Source organism: Takifugu rubripes, chromosome 13 (genome assembly GCF_901000725.2).
Source record: "Takifugu rubripes chromosome 13, fTakRub1.2, whole genome shotgun sequence".
Taxonomy (NCBI): domain Eukaryota; kingdom Metazoa; phylum Chordata; class Actinopteri; order Tetraodontiformes; family Tetraodontidae; genus Takifugu; species Takifugu rubripes.
In genome coordinates, this window is record NC_042297.1 from 11,628,122 (window position 1) to 11,647,349 (window position 19,228).

Consider the following 19,228-nt stretch of genomic DNA (forward strand, 5'->3'; position numbering starts at 1 on the left):
GCTTAGTTATGCTTCATTGATCAGAAATCCCTGTAATTCACCTTAATAACATTGTTATTACAGCAACACCCTGAAATAAACTCTCACCTGACTCCTGAGTATAAATGACATTAAAATGTTGGAGATAAAGAGCAGAAACACTTATTGACACATAATCTGAGAAAACGGTCATAAAACTAGACATCGGGCCTGGCTGCACAATCCGAAAACATTGGTAGGAGTTAATGTAATTTATGGGATGTAGATCACAGTTAGTGAACGCAGGAAAACTGTCCAGTGTCACAGCACAAAGTCCTTTAATGTAATGTACAGGTTTGGAATAACAGAATCAAACATCTAATGAAAAACAATAGAAAAGGCTGCTGAGGCCGAGCGCTGGGGACTGGAGCCGGACTGGTTCAGGTCAGGATGTCGTGGGCCTGCTGCTCCACCAGCATGGCCATGTTCTTCACGTCGCCGCACCAGAAGTCCAAACGTTCCTTCATGCCTTTGATCTGCAGAACACACAGAGCTGAGGCTGGAGCTCTGATTTAAGCACAGTTCGGTCTCTTATCTGATCCACGGTGCCTTCAGGGGCTGACTGACCTGCTGCAGGTCCAGCACTCGGGGCTGCACCCAGGTCATCTGCACCTTCTGGTCCACCTCATCGATGTTGCCCTTGATCAGCCCCACAGACAGAGCCTTCATCACCAGCAGCTCCACCTGCAGGACACCCGCAGAAGTGCACAAAAGGCCTCTGAAGACGCTCGTCGCTCACAACAAACTGGGCCATGCTAATACAGGTTTATCAAAATGATCTGTGGACTCGTCCAAGTGACCTCATTAACGGGGATTTTGGCACTCTGAGCGATCTCGGTGAAGGTGAGCTGTCGGTGGTTCGCCGGACGAGTGAAAGTCATCTAGAAGGAGACATTTAAATGGGTTTAACGTTCCTGTTCTTTACCCTTCAGCAGCATCATCACAGAGGACAGTTGTGAAGCCCGTTTCAGGGCGTTTGGGACGTCGGCCGTACGGCGCCGGCACATTTCAATCAAAGATACTCAAACTACAGCAGACAAGGGCGACGTCTGGAGGAAATTGGACTCACATTAAAGAAACAAGCTCATTTTGACTCACCTCCATGACACAGAGCAGCTGAATCTTCTGCATCAGTTTAGCTTCATGTGTGGCGAGATCAGGCTACCAAAGACAAACATTTATGCACCAGTACAACAACACAGAAATCAGGGTTATTTCTTTCTCTCCACCATTTTGTTGGGACAGAAGAGGACAGACTCACCTGTTGGCCCCATGAAGACTTGTAGCTCTGGAACTTCTCCACGTTTCCTCCATTGAAGGCGTAAAGAGTATCAATGAGCCACTGTTTGTCCGTGTTCCTCAAAGACTCCAGCACAGGATGCATCAGCTGTGGGAACAGACGCAGCGGTGAGTTCGTGCGTCGCTCACGAGCGCGCGCACATGCACACACGGAACCCACCAGCTCTCCAAAGTTGTAGACGCCCTCTCCCAACAGCCCGGCCAGGCCCAGCGTGAACGCCCTTTCCTGCTTCTCTGTCTCTATGGAGGTGATAAAGAGGATTGTGCTCAACAGAGCGCTTCAACAAGGGAAGAACACCATTTCCCATCATGCCTTTCGCCTACCTGGGAGGTCTTTGATGTCTACACAGCCGAGGTAGCGCAGAGCATCCTTGTAGTAGGCAGCGTGGTTGCCAATGATGCGATAGTACTTGCTGGAGAGGTCATAGAACCGGCCGTGGACCGACGTCACGCCGGGCAGGTTATTCAACATCTCCTCCACCTCTTCAATGATTTTCTGGAAACATACCGACAACAAAGTGAGCTTAAACAAATGCACACGCACAGGGTTACAATAAATTCATTGAGTGAAGCCTATTCAAAGAGAACAAACACAAAATTATGACAGAGGAATGTCGACTTGAACAAGAGAGGAAATAACATTTTCTCCTAAAATCAATTTGACAAAAGATGCTACAATCCCAGCAAAAACAGCCGTTTAAAGAAAGTTCAGGAACCTTTGTGGCCGGAAGGTCATTGATCTCCAGTTTAAGGCTGCCGATGGACGTCTTACAGAGAATGACGGCTTCCTCGCTGCTTTTCACCTGATACCAGACGGACACTTGTCAGAATTCATGCACACAAAGGTCCTGCAGAAACACATCCTTTCGTTTGCTCTCAGGCTTAAGATGCTATTGCCACTATAAAAAACACACGTTTGTTAATGTGACCAAACTACACAATTACATTTAATACATCTTCTGATAAACGTTAATATTTCAGCAACCTAGGAGGTACAAACTGGGACCTGAGAGCATATTTCAATGTGAACAGACCAACCTTCTCCTTTGTCTTTTCAAGAAATGTAATGGCATCTTTGGGATCTACCAACAGAAAGGTTCTGTGAGTGCACACAATAAACAAGAATCAACGGATATAAACTCTTTTCTCCTTTGTTGTTATCACCTTGCATCTGTCGGGCAACATACAGTATGATCTCCATAAGGGACAAGGGGTTGATTCTAGTAAAAAGAAGCAAAAATCAAAGTTTGGAAACAAACCACAGACACTAGTGACTCGGGAGGAAAGATAATAAAAGAATTCCTGACCTGTGTTCAAAGTCATTGAGGAAATTGTCGTAAAGCTTTAGGGGAAGAAGACAGATAACTGTTCACATTCAGAGAATCAAAGTTTAATTTTCATTGTAGATTAAAAGAGAACATCTCTCTGCAATGGTCCCTGCTAGCATTAGCTTTAAACTAGCATTAGCTTTAAACCTCTACGCTTCTCCCGGCTCAAACGTGCACGTAATCTTTAATTGTAATTACAAGCAATGTTGTCATGTTTTCTACATTAACATAGATAGAAATTCAAATCAAGACCTGACGCATTGGCCCAGCTCTTACCTGTATGAGTCCATCTCCACTTTTGAAACAGGGATCTTTAACAAAGTCTGTCAGCTTCAGAGTCAACTGATGCCACAACCTGGCAATTTAAAAGACTTTATCAATTTCAGTTACCACCAACAGTGCAGAGATTACCGTACAAAGAGTCTTTAAATAGTCGTGTCAATTGTCCATTATTAGTCCACAAATTATTGTTCCCCAATAACTTGAACTGCGGAAAATCACATTGCAAAATCACATTGGTATAAATTATAGCAAACCACAAATAACTGGCTAATAGCTAATTTGAAAAATAAAACCATGACCAGTTGTAAGTGCGTCAATAAACTTAAACAATAAAAATGAGCCTCAAGTGATGCGTTTCTGGGGTAAAAACTTGCCGCTAACGTTAGCCAAACCTCAGCTGAAGCTAGCTCCTTTCGTGACTCAGCGTGCATTCTCAGTCAATGAGCTAGCCGCACTCAGCTAGCGTTAGCTTAGCATGAGCTGGAAGTCATGGACAGCATTTTACCGTTTGTTGTGAAACTCCTCCAGCATGTGCCACTCCGCCGCCATCTCCGGCGTGGAGCTGGTGCTCTGCTGCTGTTTGAGATAACCGCTAACATCTTTCATTGTAGCGACACGAATGAAGGGAGACTTTTGTCCGGACCGACGTGTCGATGGAAGCGCCGCTAACGTCACTCAAGCCGTCTTGTTGACGCTCTGCCCTGGCTGCGCGACGCAAAGGACGACGGGAAATAAAGTGGGCGTTTCCTGGCTAGCCGAGCGTTAGCTACAAGCTAAGACAGGAGTGGTGGCTCCGACACTTTTATTCTTTACTTTTATTGTTTTTAAATAAACAGTGGGATACGGAATGGGCAACCAGGCTTTATAACTCAGGTCCGGTCGTCAACCCGAAGGTTGCGCATCACTGACCCGAGGTTGGAAATGTCAACATACCGCAACAATTTAAGTTGTTAAGTTTATTTAGAACCATCGATTTTGAATCACTGCAGGTTTAATCCACGGAGAGAGACTCTGCAGGCCGGTTAGCTTGTAGCATGATGGCTGTTGCGGCTCTTTATTCGAGCTCCGCGTCCCCCGTCAGGCTGAGTTTATATTCCCTGTGTTGCAGCCAAAGGAAGCGCTTTTGCAACAGTAAGTTGATCTCAGAGGCCTGAAAAAGACCATGTGAGACGAGGAAAAGCCTTTTTCTAAGCGTGACATGCCTCTCCTTTCCTCCAGATCGCAGTGATGTGCGTGCAGCAGCTGTGAGCAGGTAGATCTGCCGGTCTCCTGGTAAAAGGACGCAGCTGCGGGCTTAAACCAGCAGGTTTAAACCTGTTTGTTGAGAACAGTCCTCTCCCACCACCTGTGCATCTCATGCATGAAGGTTATGTGAAAAACTGCTGCTCTCTTGCAGACAGACAAAGGGCTGGACTGGGTCTCGCAGCCTTTTCTGCCATGGCGGCGGCGCAGGTCAGGAGCCGCAGACCCTGCAGGAGGTCGCCAAGAGCATCAGGGAGCAGCACTACAGGAGGGTGGTGGTGATGGCCGGCGCTGGCATCAGCACCCCCAGCGGCATCCCAGACTTCAGGTAAAAGGGCAGCCCGGGTTGCATCCTGGAGTGGTACACGTAGCAGGTACGGGTCAGCACAGATTTGCTCCACAGGTCTCCAGGCAGCGGTCTCTATGACAACCTGCAGCAGTACGACCTGCCCTACGCAGAGGCCATATTTGAGATTGACTTTTTCCATCACAACCCAAATCCTTTCTTTGCTCTGGCCAAAGAGCTGTATCCAGGGCGCTACCAGCCCAATCTGACCCACTATTTTGTGCGGCTGCTTCACGACAAGGGGCAGCTCCTGCGGATGTACACGCAAAACATCGACGGCCTGGAGAGATGTGTGTATCTTCACCTATTTTTCCAACTGATAAGCTGTGGTTTTAGTACAATGGTGTCAAAACAGCAGTGATGCTTTCACGTGTCTTCAGTGGCAGGAATTCCTCCACACATGTTGGTGGAGGCTCACGGGACGTTTGCCACGGCTACCTGCACCGTCTGCCTGCGGACGTACGAGGGAGAGGAGCTCCGAGTGAGCCAAACGCTGTACTTGGAATCTGATTTTTGATGTTAGCCAGGATTTCAGTTTCCTGTCTCCATCAGCCAGAGGTGATGAGCGGGAAGGTTCCCCGGTGTCCCACCTGCAAAGGTGTGGTCAAGCCTGACATTGTGTTCTTTGGGGAGGAGCTGCCGCGTCACTTCCTGAAGTACTTGAAAGACTTCCCACTGGCGGACCTCCTGATCGTCATGGGGACCTCCCTGGAGGTGAGCCATGGAGAAGTGTGTTGACAATTATTTCATCCTGCAAAATAAGAGGGGGGGGGACTAGAACGGTGCGTTTTCCAATACAGCAGCTGCTGTTCGCTCGGTGTCCTGCAGGTGGAGCCGTTTGCCAGCCTGGCGGGGGCTGTCCGCAGCTCTGTCCCCCGGCTCCTCATCAACAGGGATCTGGTGGGGCCCTTTGCATGGCGCCGCCGGCCCGGTGACGTCGTCCAACTGGGCGATGTGGTCAGTGGGACACAAGAGCTGGTCGACGCCATCGGCTGGAGACAGGAAATCGACGTTCTGATGGCACCTGTGAGCGCTGAATTCATTCCTGTATTAGGACCAGAGGTTCTCCAGCTCATGTGTGTCTTATTTTTAATCTCCAGGCTGCAACGGAGACAGAAGAGTGAACATTTGAGGGCTTCAAACTGGAAATTTGACATTACTCCCTGCAATCATGTTCCAACCGTTTACCACAGATTCTCCGTCATTTGTGCGCCGATATCCGGAGCCTTGATGTAAACGACGGCAGCAGCTGCAGAGCCGACATGAACAGGCGTGGATTCAATTCAAAAGCAAGCGGCACGGATTTAACTCCACCTTCAGAGCAGCGAGAAAGGCAGGAATCTTTGAAGTGCAATAACGGAACAGTGAAGCACAGAGTGAACATCATCGTCATCGGTTCCGTCTGTAAAGGCGGCACCGAGGGATGAGTCAGATCCTAAATTTCCTGCAGTGAGCGTATGTGAAGGTACCACCGGATGAGCTGATGATGTCACACTGGCTTTGCTGCAGTGTAATAAAGACCACAAAGACAGTGTCGTTTGTTTGTCTGCCAGCAGATTGTCTAAATAATTCTGACATTGTAATTGAGGTTTGATTCATCCGCTGCATTAAAAAAAAGCACCGACAGTTTTACCCGCCTGGAACAAAGTCAAACGTTTCTTTGTGAATCTTCTTCAAACACACCTCTTAATTAATCATTAATTGTGCTGGTGTGACATTGTAGCTAATTTACAGGTCAAGGCATGAGAAAGGGGAGCACGCTTGCACAGCAATGAAGGGTAGACGGAACAGCTGTCGCCTGCTGAAGAGGCGGATGGTTTTACACGATGTACCAGTAGGAAATGAATGAAAACACTTATTGTGGCGTTGGAGAACGTTCTCAGCATCTCCGAACACTCTCGGCAGGTTTTTTGTCTCAGGTTTTTTTCTTAGCTTGAAAAAAAGGCGCGTCTGTCGTCACCCCAGCTCAATTTTCACCCCCAACGCAAAGCTAGAAAGTGTATTTTTAGGGTGTTGCTGAGGTCAGGAACCAAAAAAAAGCCAGAACCTTAAAGTGACACCGTCTGTAGCTCAATAAAACAATGAAAAACCTCTTCAAATATCCACAAAAAGATCATTTATTTCAAACCTTCCACATAAAACGTGGAAACAGTCGTCACAGCCAGGATAACGTACGTAAATATTTTATCCAAACTCCTCTCACACGTCACGCTCATAAATGAATTCCGTTAGTATTGTGTTCGTTATAGCGCACGGATATATTGATGTGCTGAGAGTTCTCTGTGATGGCGACACAAATGTATCTGTTTCACTACGCGGAGGCATGTTGTCTGCACATATGTCACCTGTAAACATGTAAACACCTGTAGTAACCTTGAAACGACAGGAATAAATACGGACTATGAAAGAGCAGCTGCTGCCCGTCTCCGTTGTCCTCGAATCCCGCTCGTTAAGGCATGTTGCTACGGGTCCTCGGCTCCTTTCCTGAGGACGCTGGTTCATGACAGGAAGTGATCAATACTTGTGGTGAAAGACGATTCAGGTGGCTTCATCATCGTATCTTACAGAAAAGAGTTAAGAATGAGTTCCTCACCCCCTGAACGGCACCAGTCCAAACAGACGGTTTACGGTGCTCTGGATCTGGCTCTGACCACTCAAACACTCAATTTCAGCCGTCTGACCTTCGGGTGTGCTGAAGATGATCCAGATTATCCCGGGGACATTTTTACCCCAGCGTTGATCCTTTTGGGCCCAGTCGGCTCCGTGTAGATCCCATATTGTTTACTGGAAAATGCAGGAAGCTGATTCGCGTGAAGCCGATGGAAACGGAGCTGGGTAGGAATTGTCCCAAACCCCCCAAGAGGACGAGGAGCTCGAATCTTCGGGGCCCTCCGTCGGTCAGCAGCCGGCGCGGAAGAACTTTTTGAAGAACTTCTTGAACTCAGTGTTGAAGATGGTGTAGATGATGGGGTTGAGGGCGCTGTTGACGTAGCCCAGCCAGGTGACGGTGCTCATCAGGCCGGGCGGGATGTGGCAGGTCAGGCACAGGGCTCGCGTGGTGTGGACCACGAAGAACGGCGTCCAGCAGAACAGGAAGCAGCCTGGGAAGACAGGATTGAGGGAGCTTCACACACTTGTTCTCCAAGGAAAGTCTTTACAAAAATAACAAATCAAAACATCCCAGTCAAAGATACACGTTAATACTTTCACCCTCATCGCGCCGCCATCGCAGGCGGGGCAGAAACATCCCGCTGAGACGTCTGCCGCTGCCCCGCGGACCGGATTGTTCCACCTTCTCCGATCTCACAGCCGGCACAAGGACAAAAAGACAGCAATCATTCATGAGAGGGCCGCGCGACTATGGGATGTGGTGGCGGCGTCCTGTCTGGACCCACGCCGCAGGGACGGGGAGTAAAATAAAATAAAATATCAGGTTACAACGTTTAAAGCAACTCCTGGACAACACGAGAACATCTGCAGAACCGTTTCGGGGTTTTGGACACATCTGGTGCAGAATGTGTTTTTCTGTTTTTGATTATGTTTGTGAAATAAACAAACATAAAATATACAAAGCCTTTCCTGAAGGAGAAGTTGGCGTTGGGGCAGCAGATGCTGCTTCCCAACCTGTGAGGAAATCAAACCTAATTCTCCAGCCCGCGGCAGAGGCACGCCACCGACGGGGGGGTCAACCCGGAGGACGCGGCGACATTCACGGCTCTGATTCCACTTTTTTTTCTGGGTTTTGGACGTTCTTTCTTCTCCCGACCTACTACAAACATCAAGATCGTTCACACGTTTCCAAAGGATCAGCGCTGATTGTGCCTGTAAGCTCCTGTTGTGTAATAATTGGATTGATGGCTTTAAAGCCTGACGGCTCTGCAGTCAGTCGGAGGTGTTGCTTCAATCTGAGTGCCTTGGACGTCCGATTCATCGGAGGAACATTTGAACTCTAGGAAGAAAATACTGTGAACTTAATCAAGGCCCAGATGCTCTAATTGGACCTGAGTGCAAACAGGAAGTTTGCTGGTAATTGAACGTGAAACCTGGTGCGACGGTGATAAAACTGGTCCAGATGCTCGGCTGTCAAAAGCGAGGTGACTGATGTGGCCTCTGTAAACCCCCCACGGCTCCTTCAGCTAACTGGGCGTGTTCAGAGCAGCGCGACCCTCACCTACGACGACAGGTAGCACCCTCATGGCTTTCCTCTCCCTTTTGTTGATCTTTGCTCGCTTCTTGCCGTGCAGCTGATGGCTGAAGGTCACCGTGGGAACCGAGTTTTCCCGGTACTGCCGAGGATACGGAATCTCCTGCTGCATGTCGTCATCCGTGTCGTCCAGCCGGGACTGAGCCAGGTCCCTCTCAATGACTCTGGGCAGCGCCATGGGCAACGGCCCGGGGATGGCGGCCGCCAGCGGGGGAAGGGTGGTGGAGACGGCTGCGTGCTGCAGCTTCCTACAGGCCTCGATGCTGCTACGCAGTTTGACCTTCCGAGTCTCCTCCCAACGCTTTAGTCCGCGGAAAACTCCAAAATAGAGCAGCACCATAATGGGACAGGGAATGAAGAAGGAGCACACGGAGGAATAAACCACATAGTTGTTGTCCTCCAGTTTGCACGCGCTGGGGTCGCGGTCCGGCACGTTGTTGATACCAAAGATGACGGGCGAGGCCACAGCCAGGGCCAGCAGCCAGGTCGCCGACAGCAGGACGAGCTGGCGATGGTCCACGTGTTTACGGTTGTAATTCAGGGGGACGGACACGGCGATGAACCTGCAGAACACGGCAGAAGGCGTTAAATGCTAAAGCTAACCTTTAGGGCTGCAGCGATGTGGGGCTGTACCTGTCCACACTGATGGCACAGAGGTTGAATATGGACGCAGTACACAGCATCACGTCCATGGTCATCAGGCCATCACACATGAGCACGTTCAAGGTCCAAACGCCACCCTGAAACTGTACAGACACACACTCACAAGCAGAAACACACACCATCTCCCCCCCGCTGGTCTAAATCCAAACACATCTAATCCTCCCGATGGTGTTGAGACAAACATTCCTGCCGCAAAAACAAACTTCTGCTTCCACTGACGTCTTCTGGGGGAACGTGGAATGTTTCAAAACCACGGACTGACGTCTAAAAAGTGCATGTGTGCAATAGTTACCGACAAAGGTAACAAGATCACAACTGTGGCTAATTAGGGAGGAGTTAACGATGGCGCCGTAGCAGGGCCGAGACATAGCGATATTTAGACAGACAGAGAAGCCGGCAGGAGGCCTTTAATACTTTAATAAGGGTTAGATTACCTGAGAAATTGTAATTGGAGGCTCATAAGTACCCCCAAAACCAGTGGAACTCTCCAGTGGCTGCAGTGTCTGGAATTAATCCTGATTGACGGAGACGCGGTCTGCGGTGGATGCAACTACTGACTTTGCTGATTTCTCTTGGTAATTTGAATCATTCCCACTATAAACACACATTAATGTCAGAGCTGACTGTGTCTCAGCACAGATCCTCTGGAACATCATCGGCCTGAAATAGAGAGGCGTGTCCTACTGAGGAGCTGGGGGTTCTGGCCTTGTTACCAGTCCTCTTTTCCATTTTTGGGCCATTTTTAGAGTACTGTCCTTTTTCTTCCGCATGTTTCAACTCTCCATCCCCTTGTGACCATGAATGTTGCCCAGTGTTTCTGTTTGTGACTGGTTAATTCTCTGGAATTATCTGCAAGTTTGTGTTTATTTATGATTTTGTGACTGGAGGAATGCAGAAAACCTGGCTGAGAGCATCTAGAGTTTTCCTGCAGAGCAACACAGCAGTTGCTCTGGAAGAGAAACTGAGAGAGAATCAGAGTGTTACGAGAGGAGCTGATGAACGTGTGGACAGCTTGAGTAAAGATGTGAGGAGGTCTCAGCAAGAAAGAAAGAAAGATTTAAATAGAATCAACAAAAGCAGTTCCTCCACAAGGAGTATCTCGCCCGGAACAGAAACGGGCACTGGTCTGACACAGAGATCCATCCTAGAGAGGGAAACGGTGGTGGCTCGTCATGCAGGCTCCAGCAGGGTGGGGGGGGGGGCTCCATCCCTTCCCAGCTGTTCCGCCTACAAGCTGGTGCTCTTGTTGGACAGTTCTCTGAGCCGTTGCCTCGATTTGCCCATGTGCTTCCTCAACCGAAAGATCTCCGGGTCGGTCAGGTCCGATGCAGCTCTGTGTTTTATCCAGTAGCTGGCCGATTGGATGAACAGGAGCTTGTTGGGGAAATATATCCCCAGGTCAGGGCCCCTCATGCCTTTGGTCTTTGTGAGGAAAGTCTTGATCATACCTGGGGGGTACAAATCATCCCTCTAACTGTCCACCACCGCGTTTGACGGTTCACTGCCATCAGACGTGTACTCCTGGTCACTGTCTGTGGCAGCGGCTGCATCCTCCAGCCACCCAGCTTTTTTGTCTTCACTGTCCTTGGTGACATTTTTTTGCTTTCTGCGCCGCTTTGCGGGAGCAGGCCGCCATTCAGACACCCCCCCACTGCCCTCACTTGTACCCGCACCTCCCTCACCGGTGCTCATGCCTCCCTCACCCGTCTGGCCAGCCACTATCCCTAGCACCCCACGCTCACCTGCCATCCGCCCCACTTCACCTACTGCCTGTTCACCTGTTTGACCCAAGTTTCCGGTCTCTCCTGCCTCACCCAGTTCACCCATTCCCTCACCAGTCTTCCCCAGTTCACCCAACCTGCACAACACTTCACTTTCCACCCCGGTTAAATCCCCTACCTCCCCTGTCTCGGGACCGGGCGGTTCGGACAAACCCTGGCGAGATGTCCCTCCTCGCCACAGTTGAAACATTTAAGGGCAGAGGAGGTTGCAAAAAGAACATAATCAAAGTCGTCGATGTGGACAACAAAACAATAATTGAACTCTTCTGCCCTGTTGTTCAGAACCATGTGCACCTGTCTGCGGTGATTTACACCCTGATAATAATTTAGGGGACACCAGTTTCCCATGTCGGGACAGTTCCCTTGCCAGGAACTCATCGCTGACGAACGGCGGCACGTTGGACAAAGTAATCCGTGCCGCCGACTGCGTCAGCGGAGTCACCTGGACGAACGCCCCCCCCCACGATGATCCCCGTCTCCACCAACCTGTTCGCCTGATCTACGTTCTCTACGAACAGCACGACCGCCCTGTTCATGCGGGCGGCGGATTTAATCGAACTGTGGCCGATTTCCCGGCCCACAGCCAGAGCAACCCCCTCCACACCGAGCACGGAGCCCGCTCCCACCTTCACCCCGCGTCTCCGGCTCAACCCGGTCAGGTTGGGGTTTGCCGCCATGACGGTCGGCCGCCCCACAAACTCACTAAGAAGCAAATAAATAAATACGAAACGCACAATAAAACAAACTATGTCCACAAACATTCCCACTCACACAAAAAGATCAGAAATAGGAAAAATGCGTTTTTTTCAGTCTCTCTCCCGCTCGCACTCCTTCCACCACCGAAAGAAAGAAAGAAAGAAAGAAAAGCTCTCTCCAGCAGTTTAAGCCCCCTGAGGATTTATAGAGTTTATGTATCGGTTTCTCTTTTAAATAATTGGATCAGAGCTATTTTAGGTTCCCTGTTGGAGCACAAAGGATCAATCTGGAACACAAAAGAGTTATTTATTATAAAGAGTAAGATCAAATACACTAAATGAAAACTTGAATAATTTGGGCAAGAACAGGTGCCATCAAACACTCTAATACAACAGGTGGAGGAGCCAAAAATCAAAAGGCTTGTTGTACCCCGGGGTATTAGGGTTGTTCTTTTCTGTGATGTCACTCACTAAAGCAAAATCTATAGGGTCAAAGGGGACAATCAAAGGGGACAGTCTCTGGGGGACGTGTGTCGTCCTGCCATGCAAACGCAAAAAAAGAGAGGGAAAGACATCAATCCATTCCGATCCAGTTTGATCAGCTCTGTAGCTTACAGGGTGCCCATCGCCGCATTTGTTGCATTTAAGTTCCATTCAAACCAGAGGAAAAAGCTGTGCCCTTCTCATCAAACCTGGGTTTGTTTCGCTCAGCAGATGCTTCAACCCTTGAGCAGTCTGTCAGCGGGACAGTGACCGAGGAAGCCCCAATGCCAAATCTACAGGCAGTCGGCCGTCTGCCCAACAAGAGTTTGTAGTGAGCAAAACACCTTGTGCGGGTATAAGAGGGACCAAAGTGAGATTCACCCTTGTGGTTTCAAGTAGCTAGCACCTGATAAATGATGGTATCACCCCTGACCTTTCTCCAGCTCTCAGTTCTAACTTCTTCCATCCCCAAGGAGCTCCTCTCTCACTATAGGAGATGTGTCGCCCATCGTCATCGTCACTTCTGAGGGTGTGCTAAAGCCGGGTGCACACATAAGGATCTGCTAAAGCAGGGTAAGGATCTGCTAAATATTGAGAGGTTTGATCTGTTAGAAACCCCACTCAAAGAAAAAAAGTCAGGCATTGAGCAGCTTTGCTTGTGCTCTGTGTGGTGTCTCTGCTAATCTCAACACTGCGCAACTCTAGAATCCCTCCCCCAACCAGAACTTTCACGTCATCTCACATAAATGAAGAAGTCCATTTTCAGAGCTAATTTGGGTACAAATTCACTCTTAACACACCTCAGACCACAGGATAATCTTAAAGGCTAATCTTATAAGACCTAAGATAATCGGGTGTTTGCCGTCCTTGGTTGGGAAGGGGTAAAACCGGGACAAAACCAGCCCCATTATCATTGCGTACCACTAAACTCTGCAACTCTTCATCACTGGCGAGTCGTGATCGTTGTGGCCACTGTTGAGGCAGAACCTCAACAGTGTGCTGGGACTCAATCAGTGCAAGTGAATGTGCAGAGGTGCACGTCATCAGCCCTGCGGCACTCATCAGGCCTGTCACAGATTGCTTTTAATACTTCTGCTCCAATCTCTTTGCTGGTCTCATTTCAGTACCAGTGATTGATCCGCTCTCGTTCCCTCTGTGAGCCATAATCATCTACTCAGTCGCCATGTGGTCGCCTGGACAAAGCATCTGCATCAGGTTCTGCCTCCCAGCTCCGTACTGCAACTTAAATGAGCGGACAAGGCTGGAAACCATCTAAAACTCTCTGTCCTTGGGTTGGGGTGGGGGGCACCCAATTCAACTCATGCAGAGGCTTTAGAAGCTGTGGGAAATGTTTGATAACCCCCCCACAACGATCATTGTATCGCGCAGGTCAGTATTATAGTATTATAGGAAGCGATAATATGACATATTAGGTTGCTTTGAAGACTCTTGGCTTCCATCTTTGGAAGATCAAAGACCAAAGTCTCTCTGGAATCCAGAACATCACTAAGATTGAATGACCCAATATCAACATTCCCTGAACCTCTTTTTAAATCTGTTGATTGCCAACAGACAGATTTAAATTTTAAACAGCATCTTTTTTCTCTTTTCTTAAGCACCACATCCCTGTTGGGGTCACGAGGAGGACGCGGGGGCAGAGCAGGGCCCTGTGTGAGCATTTGAGGGCTCGAAGCTTGCTCAAGGGGACCTCAGCAGCGCTCTGACAGCGTCCTGGCCCCTCCCCCTGCTACCAGAACCAGCACCAGGGCTTCAGCGCAGGGCTGAGCTACCACCCCCGCCCCCTCACGTCTGAATCGCAAAATGCCTAATGTCACTCATGAGGCTCGCTCGGTTGTCTTCAACCCCCCTGAGGGTTTATACAGTTTATATATTGGATTCTCTTCAATTATTTGAACCAGATCTAGTTTAGGTTCACAACTGGAGCACAAAGGAATTATTACACAGCACGACCACCTGGAAGACAAAACACAGGTATTGAATATTGTGGACCCTTAAACAATCTTATACCTGGTGGAGGAAACATAAATGGAAGGGTTGTTGTGCCCCGGCGTATTAGGGTTTGGTCTTCTCCTGTGACGCCACTCACTAAAGAAAAATCTATATGGTCAAAAGGGACATTAGTGGCGTCTCTGGCGGACGTGCGTCAGGAGGCATGTCCCTCTGGGCAAACTCAAAATTATCACAGTGGCGAAGAAGGAAAAGAAAAGACGTCAGTTTGTTCTCATCTGGTCCTTCTGTGGGCTCTAGGGTGGTGCTGGCTCGCCTTCATTTTAAATTCCATTAATATGAGGGGGAGAAAAACCCCAGACAGAAAATAATCGTAATAATAGAGTAGTATCACAATCACCATTATAATAACAGAAGGAATTATACCATCTGTGTGGTTACAGAGTGGGCTAACGAGCAGGCCTCTAATCCTCTATGTCATTCGTTAGTAACGCCGCCTCTTTAATACTAAATCTCAATTTGAACCTTGAATTATTCAACTTGAACAATAAAACCAGCTTTATAAAATGATTCAAATGTTTCCCCTCTATGCACAAACCTATTTCACTCTTAACTGTGATTAAGCTAAAATAAACAGATAAGAAGAAACCTTCTGTGGCGTCCAAGGCTACAGCGAGAAGAAACCACCAGGCTGCAGTTTTCCCATCAGATGGGAGGTTCAACAACTGGAAGCGCGAGATGTTCCAGACGGTGCTAGTTTAGAGGGTCAGAGCACAGCGGAGGGCTCAGAGAGCCAGAAGATGAGATGATATAAAAACAAAACCTTGTGTTGCTTCAACGTGGTGGTCTTGACTGCCATCTGACATCCTGTCCTCATCACCCTCAAAACAATCCACAAATAAAATATGTCTTTGTCCTTCTGAGTAGAACCATAATTAATGGCAGTGAGGCCACATCGTTACTTACTGCAATTGATTCAAGTCACTGACAAATTTATTGACTTAACCTTCATTTCAAACGCAATGAGTCAAGCTCTCCAAAGTTGGCGTGTTTTTATACTCTTTAATATATATTATTTTAAAAAAACACCCTGTGAATATCACCGAGTGTGCAGCAATATTGTGATATATTCTGACTATAAAGCCTTCACAAGTGACCTCTGGCTCTCCATGCATCTACCTCACTCCTAACCTGACTTTCTAAGCAGAATTAAAGCTCTGAGTCCGGTTCTGGAACCCACCTCTGCGTAAACGAAGAGCGGCAGCACCAGAACCGCCAGCAGCAGGTCTGCAAACGCCAGGCTGACGATGAAGTAGTTGGTGGTGGTTTTCAAAGCCTTCTCCAGGTACACGCTGAGACACACCAGCACGTTTCCCGACGCGACGGTGACGATCAGCAGAATCCCGCAGATCAGCGCGGGCAGGTTGCGGTGCGCGACCGCAACAGCCGCCTGCGTGTCGTTGCTAAAGTCGGCGGAGGTCCCCGACATGGTGGCCGCAGACCGACTCCTGGCTCCCGAACCGTCTCAGAAGCATTGACACCGGGCGGGTCTCATCTATGAGCCGTGTTGAGCAGCTTCGGGCACTTTAAAGCGTCTCCATCCGCCCGCCTCCGTCCCCGTCCTCCACTTTCCCCACACTTATGCCGGTCAGAAGCACCTGACACCGGTGTGGCTCCGCTTCTCTGTCTGCAGCTCCCAGCAGAATGAGTTAGTCTGACAACTTAAGTCCAAATCAGCTTACCAAAGCTGCTCGGGACACACCATCAAGGGTCTGACCACAAGGGTCTGACCACAAGCGGGCCCTCGCAAACTTTAATTAGAGCAATTTAATTGCAGCATAAACTATATTTTAGCTGGCATGCGGATTTTGGGAGACGCAGAGAGGGGAGGGTCACAATTGCTGCTGGTGAAACGCTAATATTCCCATTTATGCCTGAAGAGAATTGTGCTTGCCTTGTTACCATGTGTTGTACCATATATGTTTCTGTTAGAAGTAGTTTAGAAGTTAGGGACCGTAGAATCATCAGCAAGTGTAATAAAGATAAGCAGTCAGTTGATCCTTCCTTGACATGATTGCTGTTTAGACAGTTGTAATCAGGAGGAAACTGTCAGATGGGAAGTGTTAAACAGACATCGTAAAACTGGACAGCATGGTGGTGTTGATAAATTCCTCTGCAAGAAGACTGTGAACTTTGACCTGGCCATTTGGGAAACAACGGAGAACAAGGACTGTGCCAGCATCCAATGGAACGGGAAGAAGAAGACGAGGTCATCCAAGAAAAAGGACTGGATTGGACTGAATTAGCATCAATAATTTACATACTGTATGTGTTTCTATAGAAGACTGGGTCAAGGGATAGTTAGGTTGTCAGACTTCATGCCCTGGCAATGGACTCTGTTATTGTAGGGTTATGAACTGGCCCGGAGCTCTGTAATATTTGGATCTATTTGCTAAATACAAATACAATTGGTATTTTTCTTGAAGTCTTCATTCAGAGAACACGTGGATCGGCAGTGACACACGTGAGGTATTGTGATCTAACATGCCCCATGTCAGGGTTGGAACTGGGGCCAGCAAATGATGGGCCCTGGTTTGAGAGCGTGTGTGAGCCACGTTCTCCCCACTAACCAATACAGCCAGTTACTTATGACGGAAGATCTGATCATTGTTTTAAACTAAATTAATCAGACGTTATACGGGAGGCTGATGATGATCCACCCAAATGTCAGAATAGATGTGCAGGAATGAGACAGAGGTTTGGGGACACAAGCCAGCAGAGATAGACCTGATTAACTTCAGGTTAATTACTGATCCATGGTAGACCTGCGTGTGTGTGCGAGTGTGTGCGCAAAATTAAAAAAACCAACAACCAAAGATCTCATTAAGATAAATGACACACAGTCGAAAAAGGAGGATAAATTGTTTAAAACAATCAATAAAGTCTAAAATAAAGTCAGAGTTAAAGAGCAGCAAGGTCAGAGAGTGGAAATGACATTTGACGTTTTAGCAGCTTATTTTCTGGTCTCACAGCCGGAGAGCTGCGATGATGTCTGTCCAACAGGTTTGTTAAAGAAACCTTCATTTATTAATACTTGGTCCTCCAGCCGCTTCTAAATCCCATATAAATGTTTCTATCCAAGTTTAGGTTGGGCTGAGAATATGTTTTAGTTTCATTGCTGAGAGGAAATAATTGGTGGTGACAGTTGCAGTTCGTGCCCGTGATCACGTGTCTGTCTTGGTAAATTATTTCAAGGACTGATTGTGTCACATGGGTGGTGAAGCCTCCGTGGCTGGAGACATCCCACCAGGGAGACTGAGCGGTCCAGCAGGTCCCACCTCCATCCCCAAACCGGCTCAACCAACAAGTGGCTCCTCCACACCGACGATGAAGCCTCAGATCTTCCTCCTCACTCTCCAGTTCCACGGGCGTTCACCTCCTGTGGTCGGTGCTGGTTTCACCTGGTGAATATCAGCCTTGTGATGTGGCTGGTTTTTACCCACCATCGTCGTCGCCATGGCAGCGCCTCACCAGCATCAACAATAGTTTGCTCTATGTGAATTTATGAACTGTTTTTCTTTATTTTTCAATGTTTTCCTGCTGCTAATTAGCTTAGCTCAAATCAAGATAGTGAATGAGGTGAGCAAAGGAAGTTTCAGCCTGTTTCTGTCTAACAGTAAATGTTAGTATAAATTGGACAGCAACAAAGGAGGCCAAGCTCCTGATGACGATGAGGGAAATTAGCAGCAGGGCTAAAACAGATGCTCATATGCTAAATTTTTGGGACTGATTATATTCTAGCCCCTTATTCCCAGTTTATAACGCTAAGGTCAGAACTGTGTTGCAAAATAAAGCAAAACCACTTCAAAGAGATTTGGAGCTACATATTAAACATTTAAGGAGAAAATTATTGTTTCTTTACTACCAAGCTTGATCTAATCTCAAAAGGTTTCCTGTACGAATAAAATAAAATAAAAAATAAATCATCTTAAGGCATAAGCAGCTGGAACTTAGTTGTAGTTGTGGCTGTTTTTCTGCTTTAGGCAGAACAACATTTCCATTCAGTGCTAATAATGAGATTAGCTTCTGTGCTAAACCCACCAACTCTAAGATACAGTTACATCATAAACTTCGTGGCAGTTATTATATAAAATGGGTCAGATACAAGTCCAAAGGTTCTCACAACAAAAACATTTGGAGCTTTCGCTCTTCTATGAAACACAATCATAAAAACCAGAGATTTTACACAAATACACACACAATGTCAGGCTATGCAATTTGATAAAATCTTAAATGTTAGACTCTGTCACCATAATTCCCGATGATGACATGTGCCTAATTTGCCCCGAACGTCCTGAACTGGGATCAAATTCTCCAGGTAATCTTGTTTGTGACGACTGTTTGCTGGAACTTTGCTCCATTCCTTCTGACAGACTGAGGATTGTATACTGTCAAACCACAGATCCATTTGACACAGTCGTCACGGGTTGTGATCGAATTGTCCTACCTGATGATGTCATCAGCCACTCCTGTCAGTGGTGCCTCCTTTTACTCGTTAATGTGGTCAAACAGTTGAATTCTCGTTTCTCCACGTGACATTTGTCCTGAATGTCATCATTCTGCGTCACCTTCAGGTTCAGGCTGTGAATATAGTGATGTTTCCTCTGTGTTAAGGTGACCTTTTAGGTTCTGATGATACTGGACTGCAGGTCCTTGCTGAGGCCGTTGGATCCGTTACTGTGGCGATTCTCTACAGCACAGAGAAAATGTCTGCAGAGACATGTTAAAGTTGAGCTTCAAGAGGAAAAACCTCTTCACAAGTGGCTGAAATCTGCTTCTATAGACATTGATGTGATGACTGGGGCGTTTTTTGATGTGTGTTTGTACTTTAATATCTGCTCCTTGTATATTTATTTAAA

General features: G+C 47.8%; 3 protein-coding genes and 1 long non-coding RNA gene across 9 annotated transcripts; 1 reads left to right on the plus strand and 3 right to left on the minus strand.

The window, feature by feature from the left end:
* Window positions 1-272: 272 nt before the first annotated feature.
* Window positions 273-3,640, minus strand: psmd13 (proteasome 26S subunit, non-ATPase 13). The gene is made up of 13 exons (XM_003969606.3): window positions 3,433-3,640; window positions 2,922-3,000; window positions 2,625-2,659; window positions 2,482-2,537; window positions 2,356-2,399; window positions 2,034-2,120; window positions 1,642-1,813; window positions 1,478-1,557; window positions 1,280-1,405; window positions 1,117-1,179; window positions 819-899; window positions 586-702; window positions 273-494 (listed from the first exon to the last, which is right to left on the minus strand). Exons 1-13 carry the CDS (start codon window positions 3,531-3,533, stop codon window positions 399-401), a joined length of 1,137 nt encoding a protein of 378 aa, XP_003969655.1. The 5' UTR covers window positions 3,534-3,640; the 3' UTR covers window positions 273-398.
* Window positions 3,641-3,682: 42 nt separating this feature from the next.
* Window positions 3,683-6,158, plus strand: sirt3 (sirtuin 3). 2 transcript variants are annotated; one of them, XM_029845967.1, is made up of 9 exons: window positions 3,683-3,841; window positions 3,917-4,058; window positions 4,146-4,179; window positions 4,324-4,497; window positions 4,573-4,805; window positions 4,896-4,996; window positions 5,068-5,244; window positions 5,344-5,541; window positions 5,616-6,158. In XM_029845967.1, the coding sequence occupies exons 2-9, from the start codon at window positions 3,962-3,964 to the stop codon at window positions 5,637-5,639; spliced, it is 1,038 nt and encodes a 345-aa protein (XP_029701827.1). In that variant the 5' UTR covers window positions 3,683-3,841; window positions 3,917-3,961; the 3' UTR covers window positions 5,640-6,158. The 2 variants fall into 2 exon arrangements, with proteins under 2 accessions (XP_029701827.1, XP_011608115.2); XM_011609813.2 differs by having other exon boundaries at window positions 3,685-3,841; window positions 5,068-5,229.
* A 379-nt stretch (window positions 6,159-6,537) lies between these two features.
* On the minus strand, window positions 6,538-16,105 carry drd4b (dopamine receptor D4b). Of its 5 annotated transcripts, none has more exons than XR_003890436.1 (5): window positions 15,550-16,105; window positions 9,353-9,465; window positions 8,687-9,282; window positions 7,109-7,616; window positions 6,538-7,008 (listed from the first exon to the last, which is right to left on the minus strand). XR_003890436.1 is itself a non-coding variant. In XM_003969735.2 (4 exons), the coding sequence occupies exons 1-4, from the start codon at window positions 15,796-15,798 to the stop codon at window positions 7,414-7,416; spliced, it is 1,161 nt and encodes a 386-aa protein (XP_003969784.1). In that variant the 5' UTR covers window positions 15,799-16,105; the 3' UTR covers window positions 6,538-7,413. The 5 variants fall into 5 exon arrangements, 2 of the variants coding, with proteins under 2 accessions (XP_003969784.1, XP_029701826.1); XR_003890437.1 differs by lacking the exon at window positions 6,538-7,008 and adding an exon at window positions 7,726-7,900 and having other exon boundaries at window positions 7,491-7,616; XR_003890438.1 differs by lacking the exon at window positions 6,538-7,008 and adding an exon at window positions 7,720-7,900 and having other exon boundaries at window positions 7,532-7,616.
* LOC115251954 (uncharacterized) lies at window positions 12,467-13,679 on the minus strand. Its single transcript, XR_003890440.1, has 3 exons — window positions 13,469-13,679; window positions 12,775-12,925; window positions 12,467-12,685 (listed from the first exon to the last, which is right to left on the minus strand). It is a non-coding gene; the product is annotated as an uncharacterized lncRNA (long non-coding RNA).
* Window positions 16,106-19,228: the final 3,123 nt, after the last annotated feature.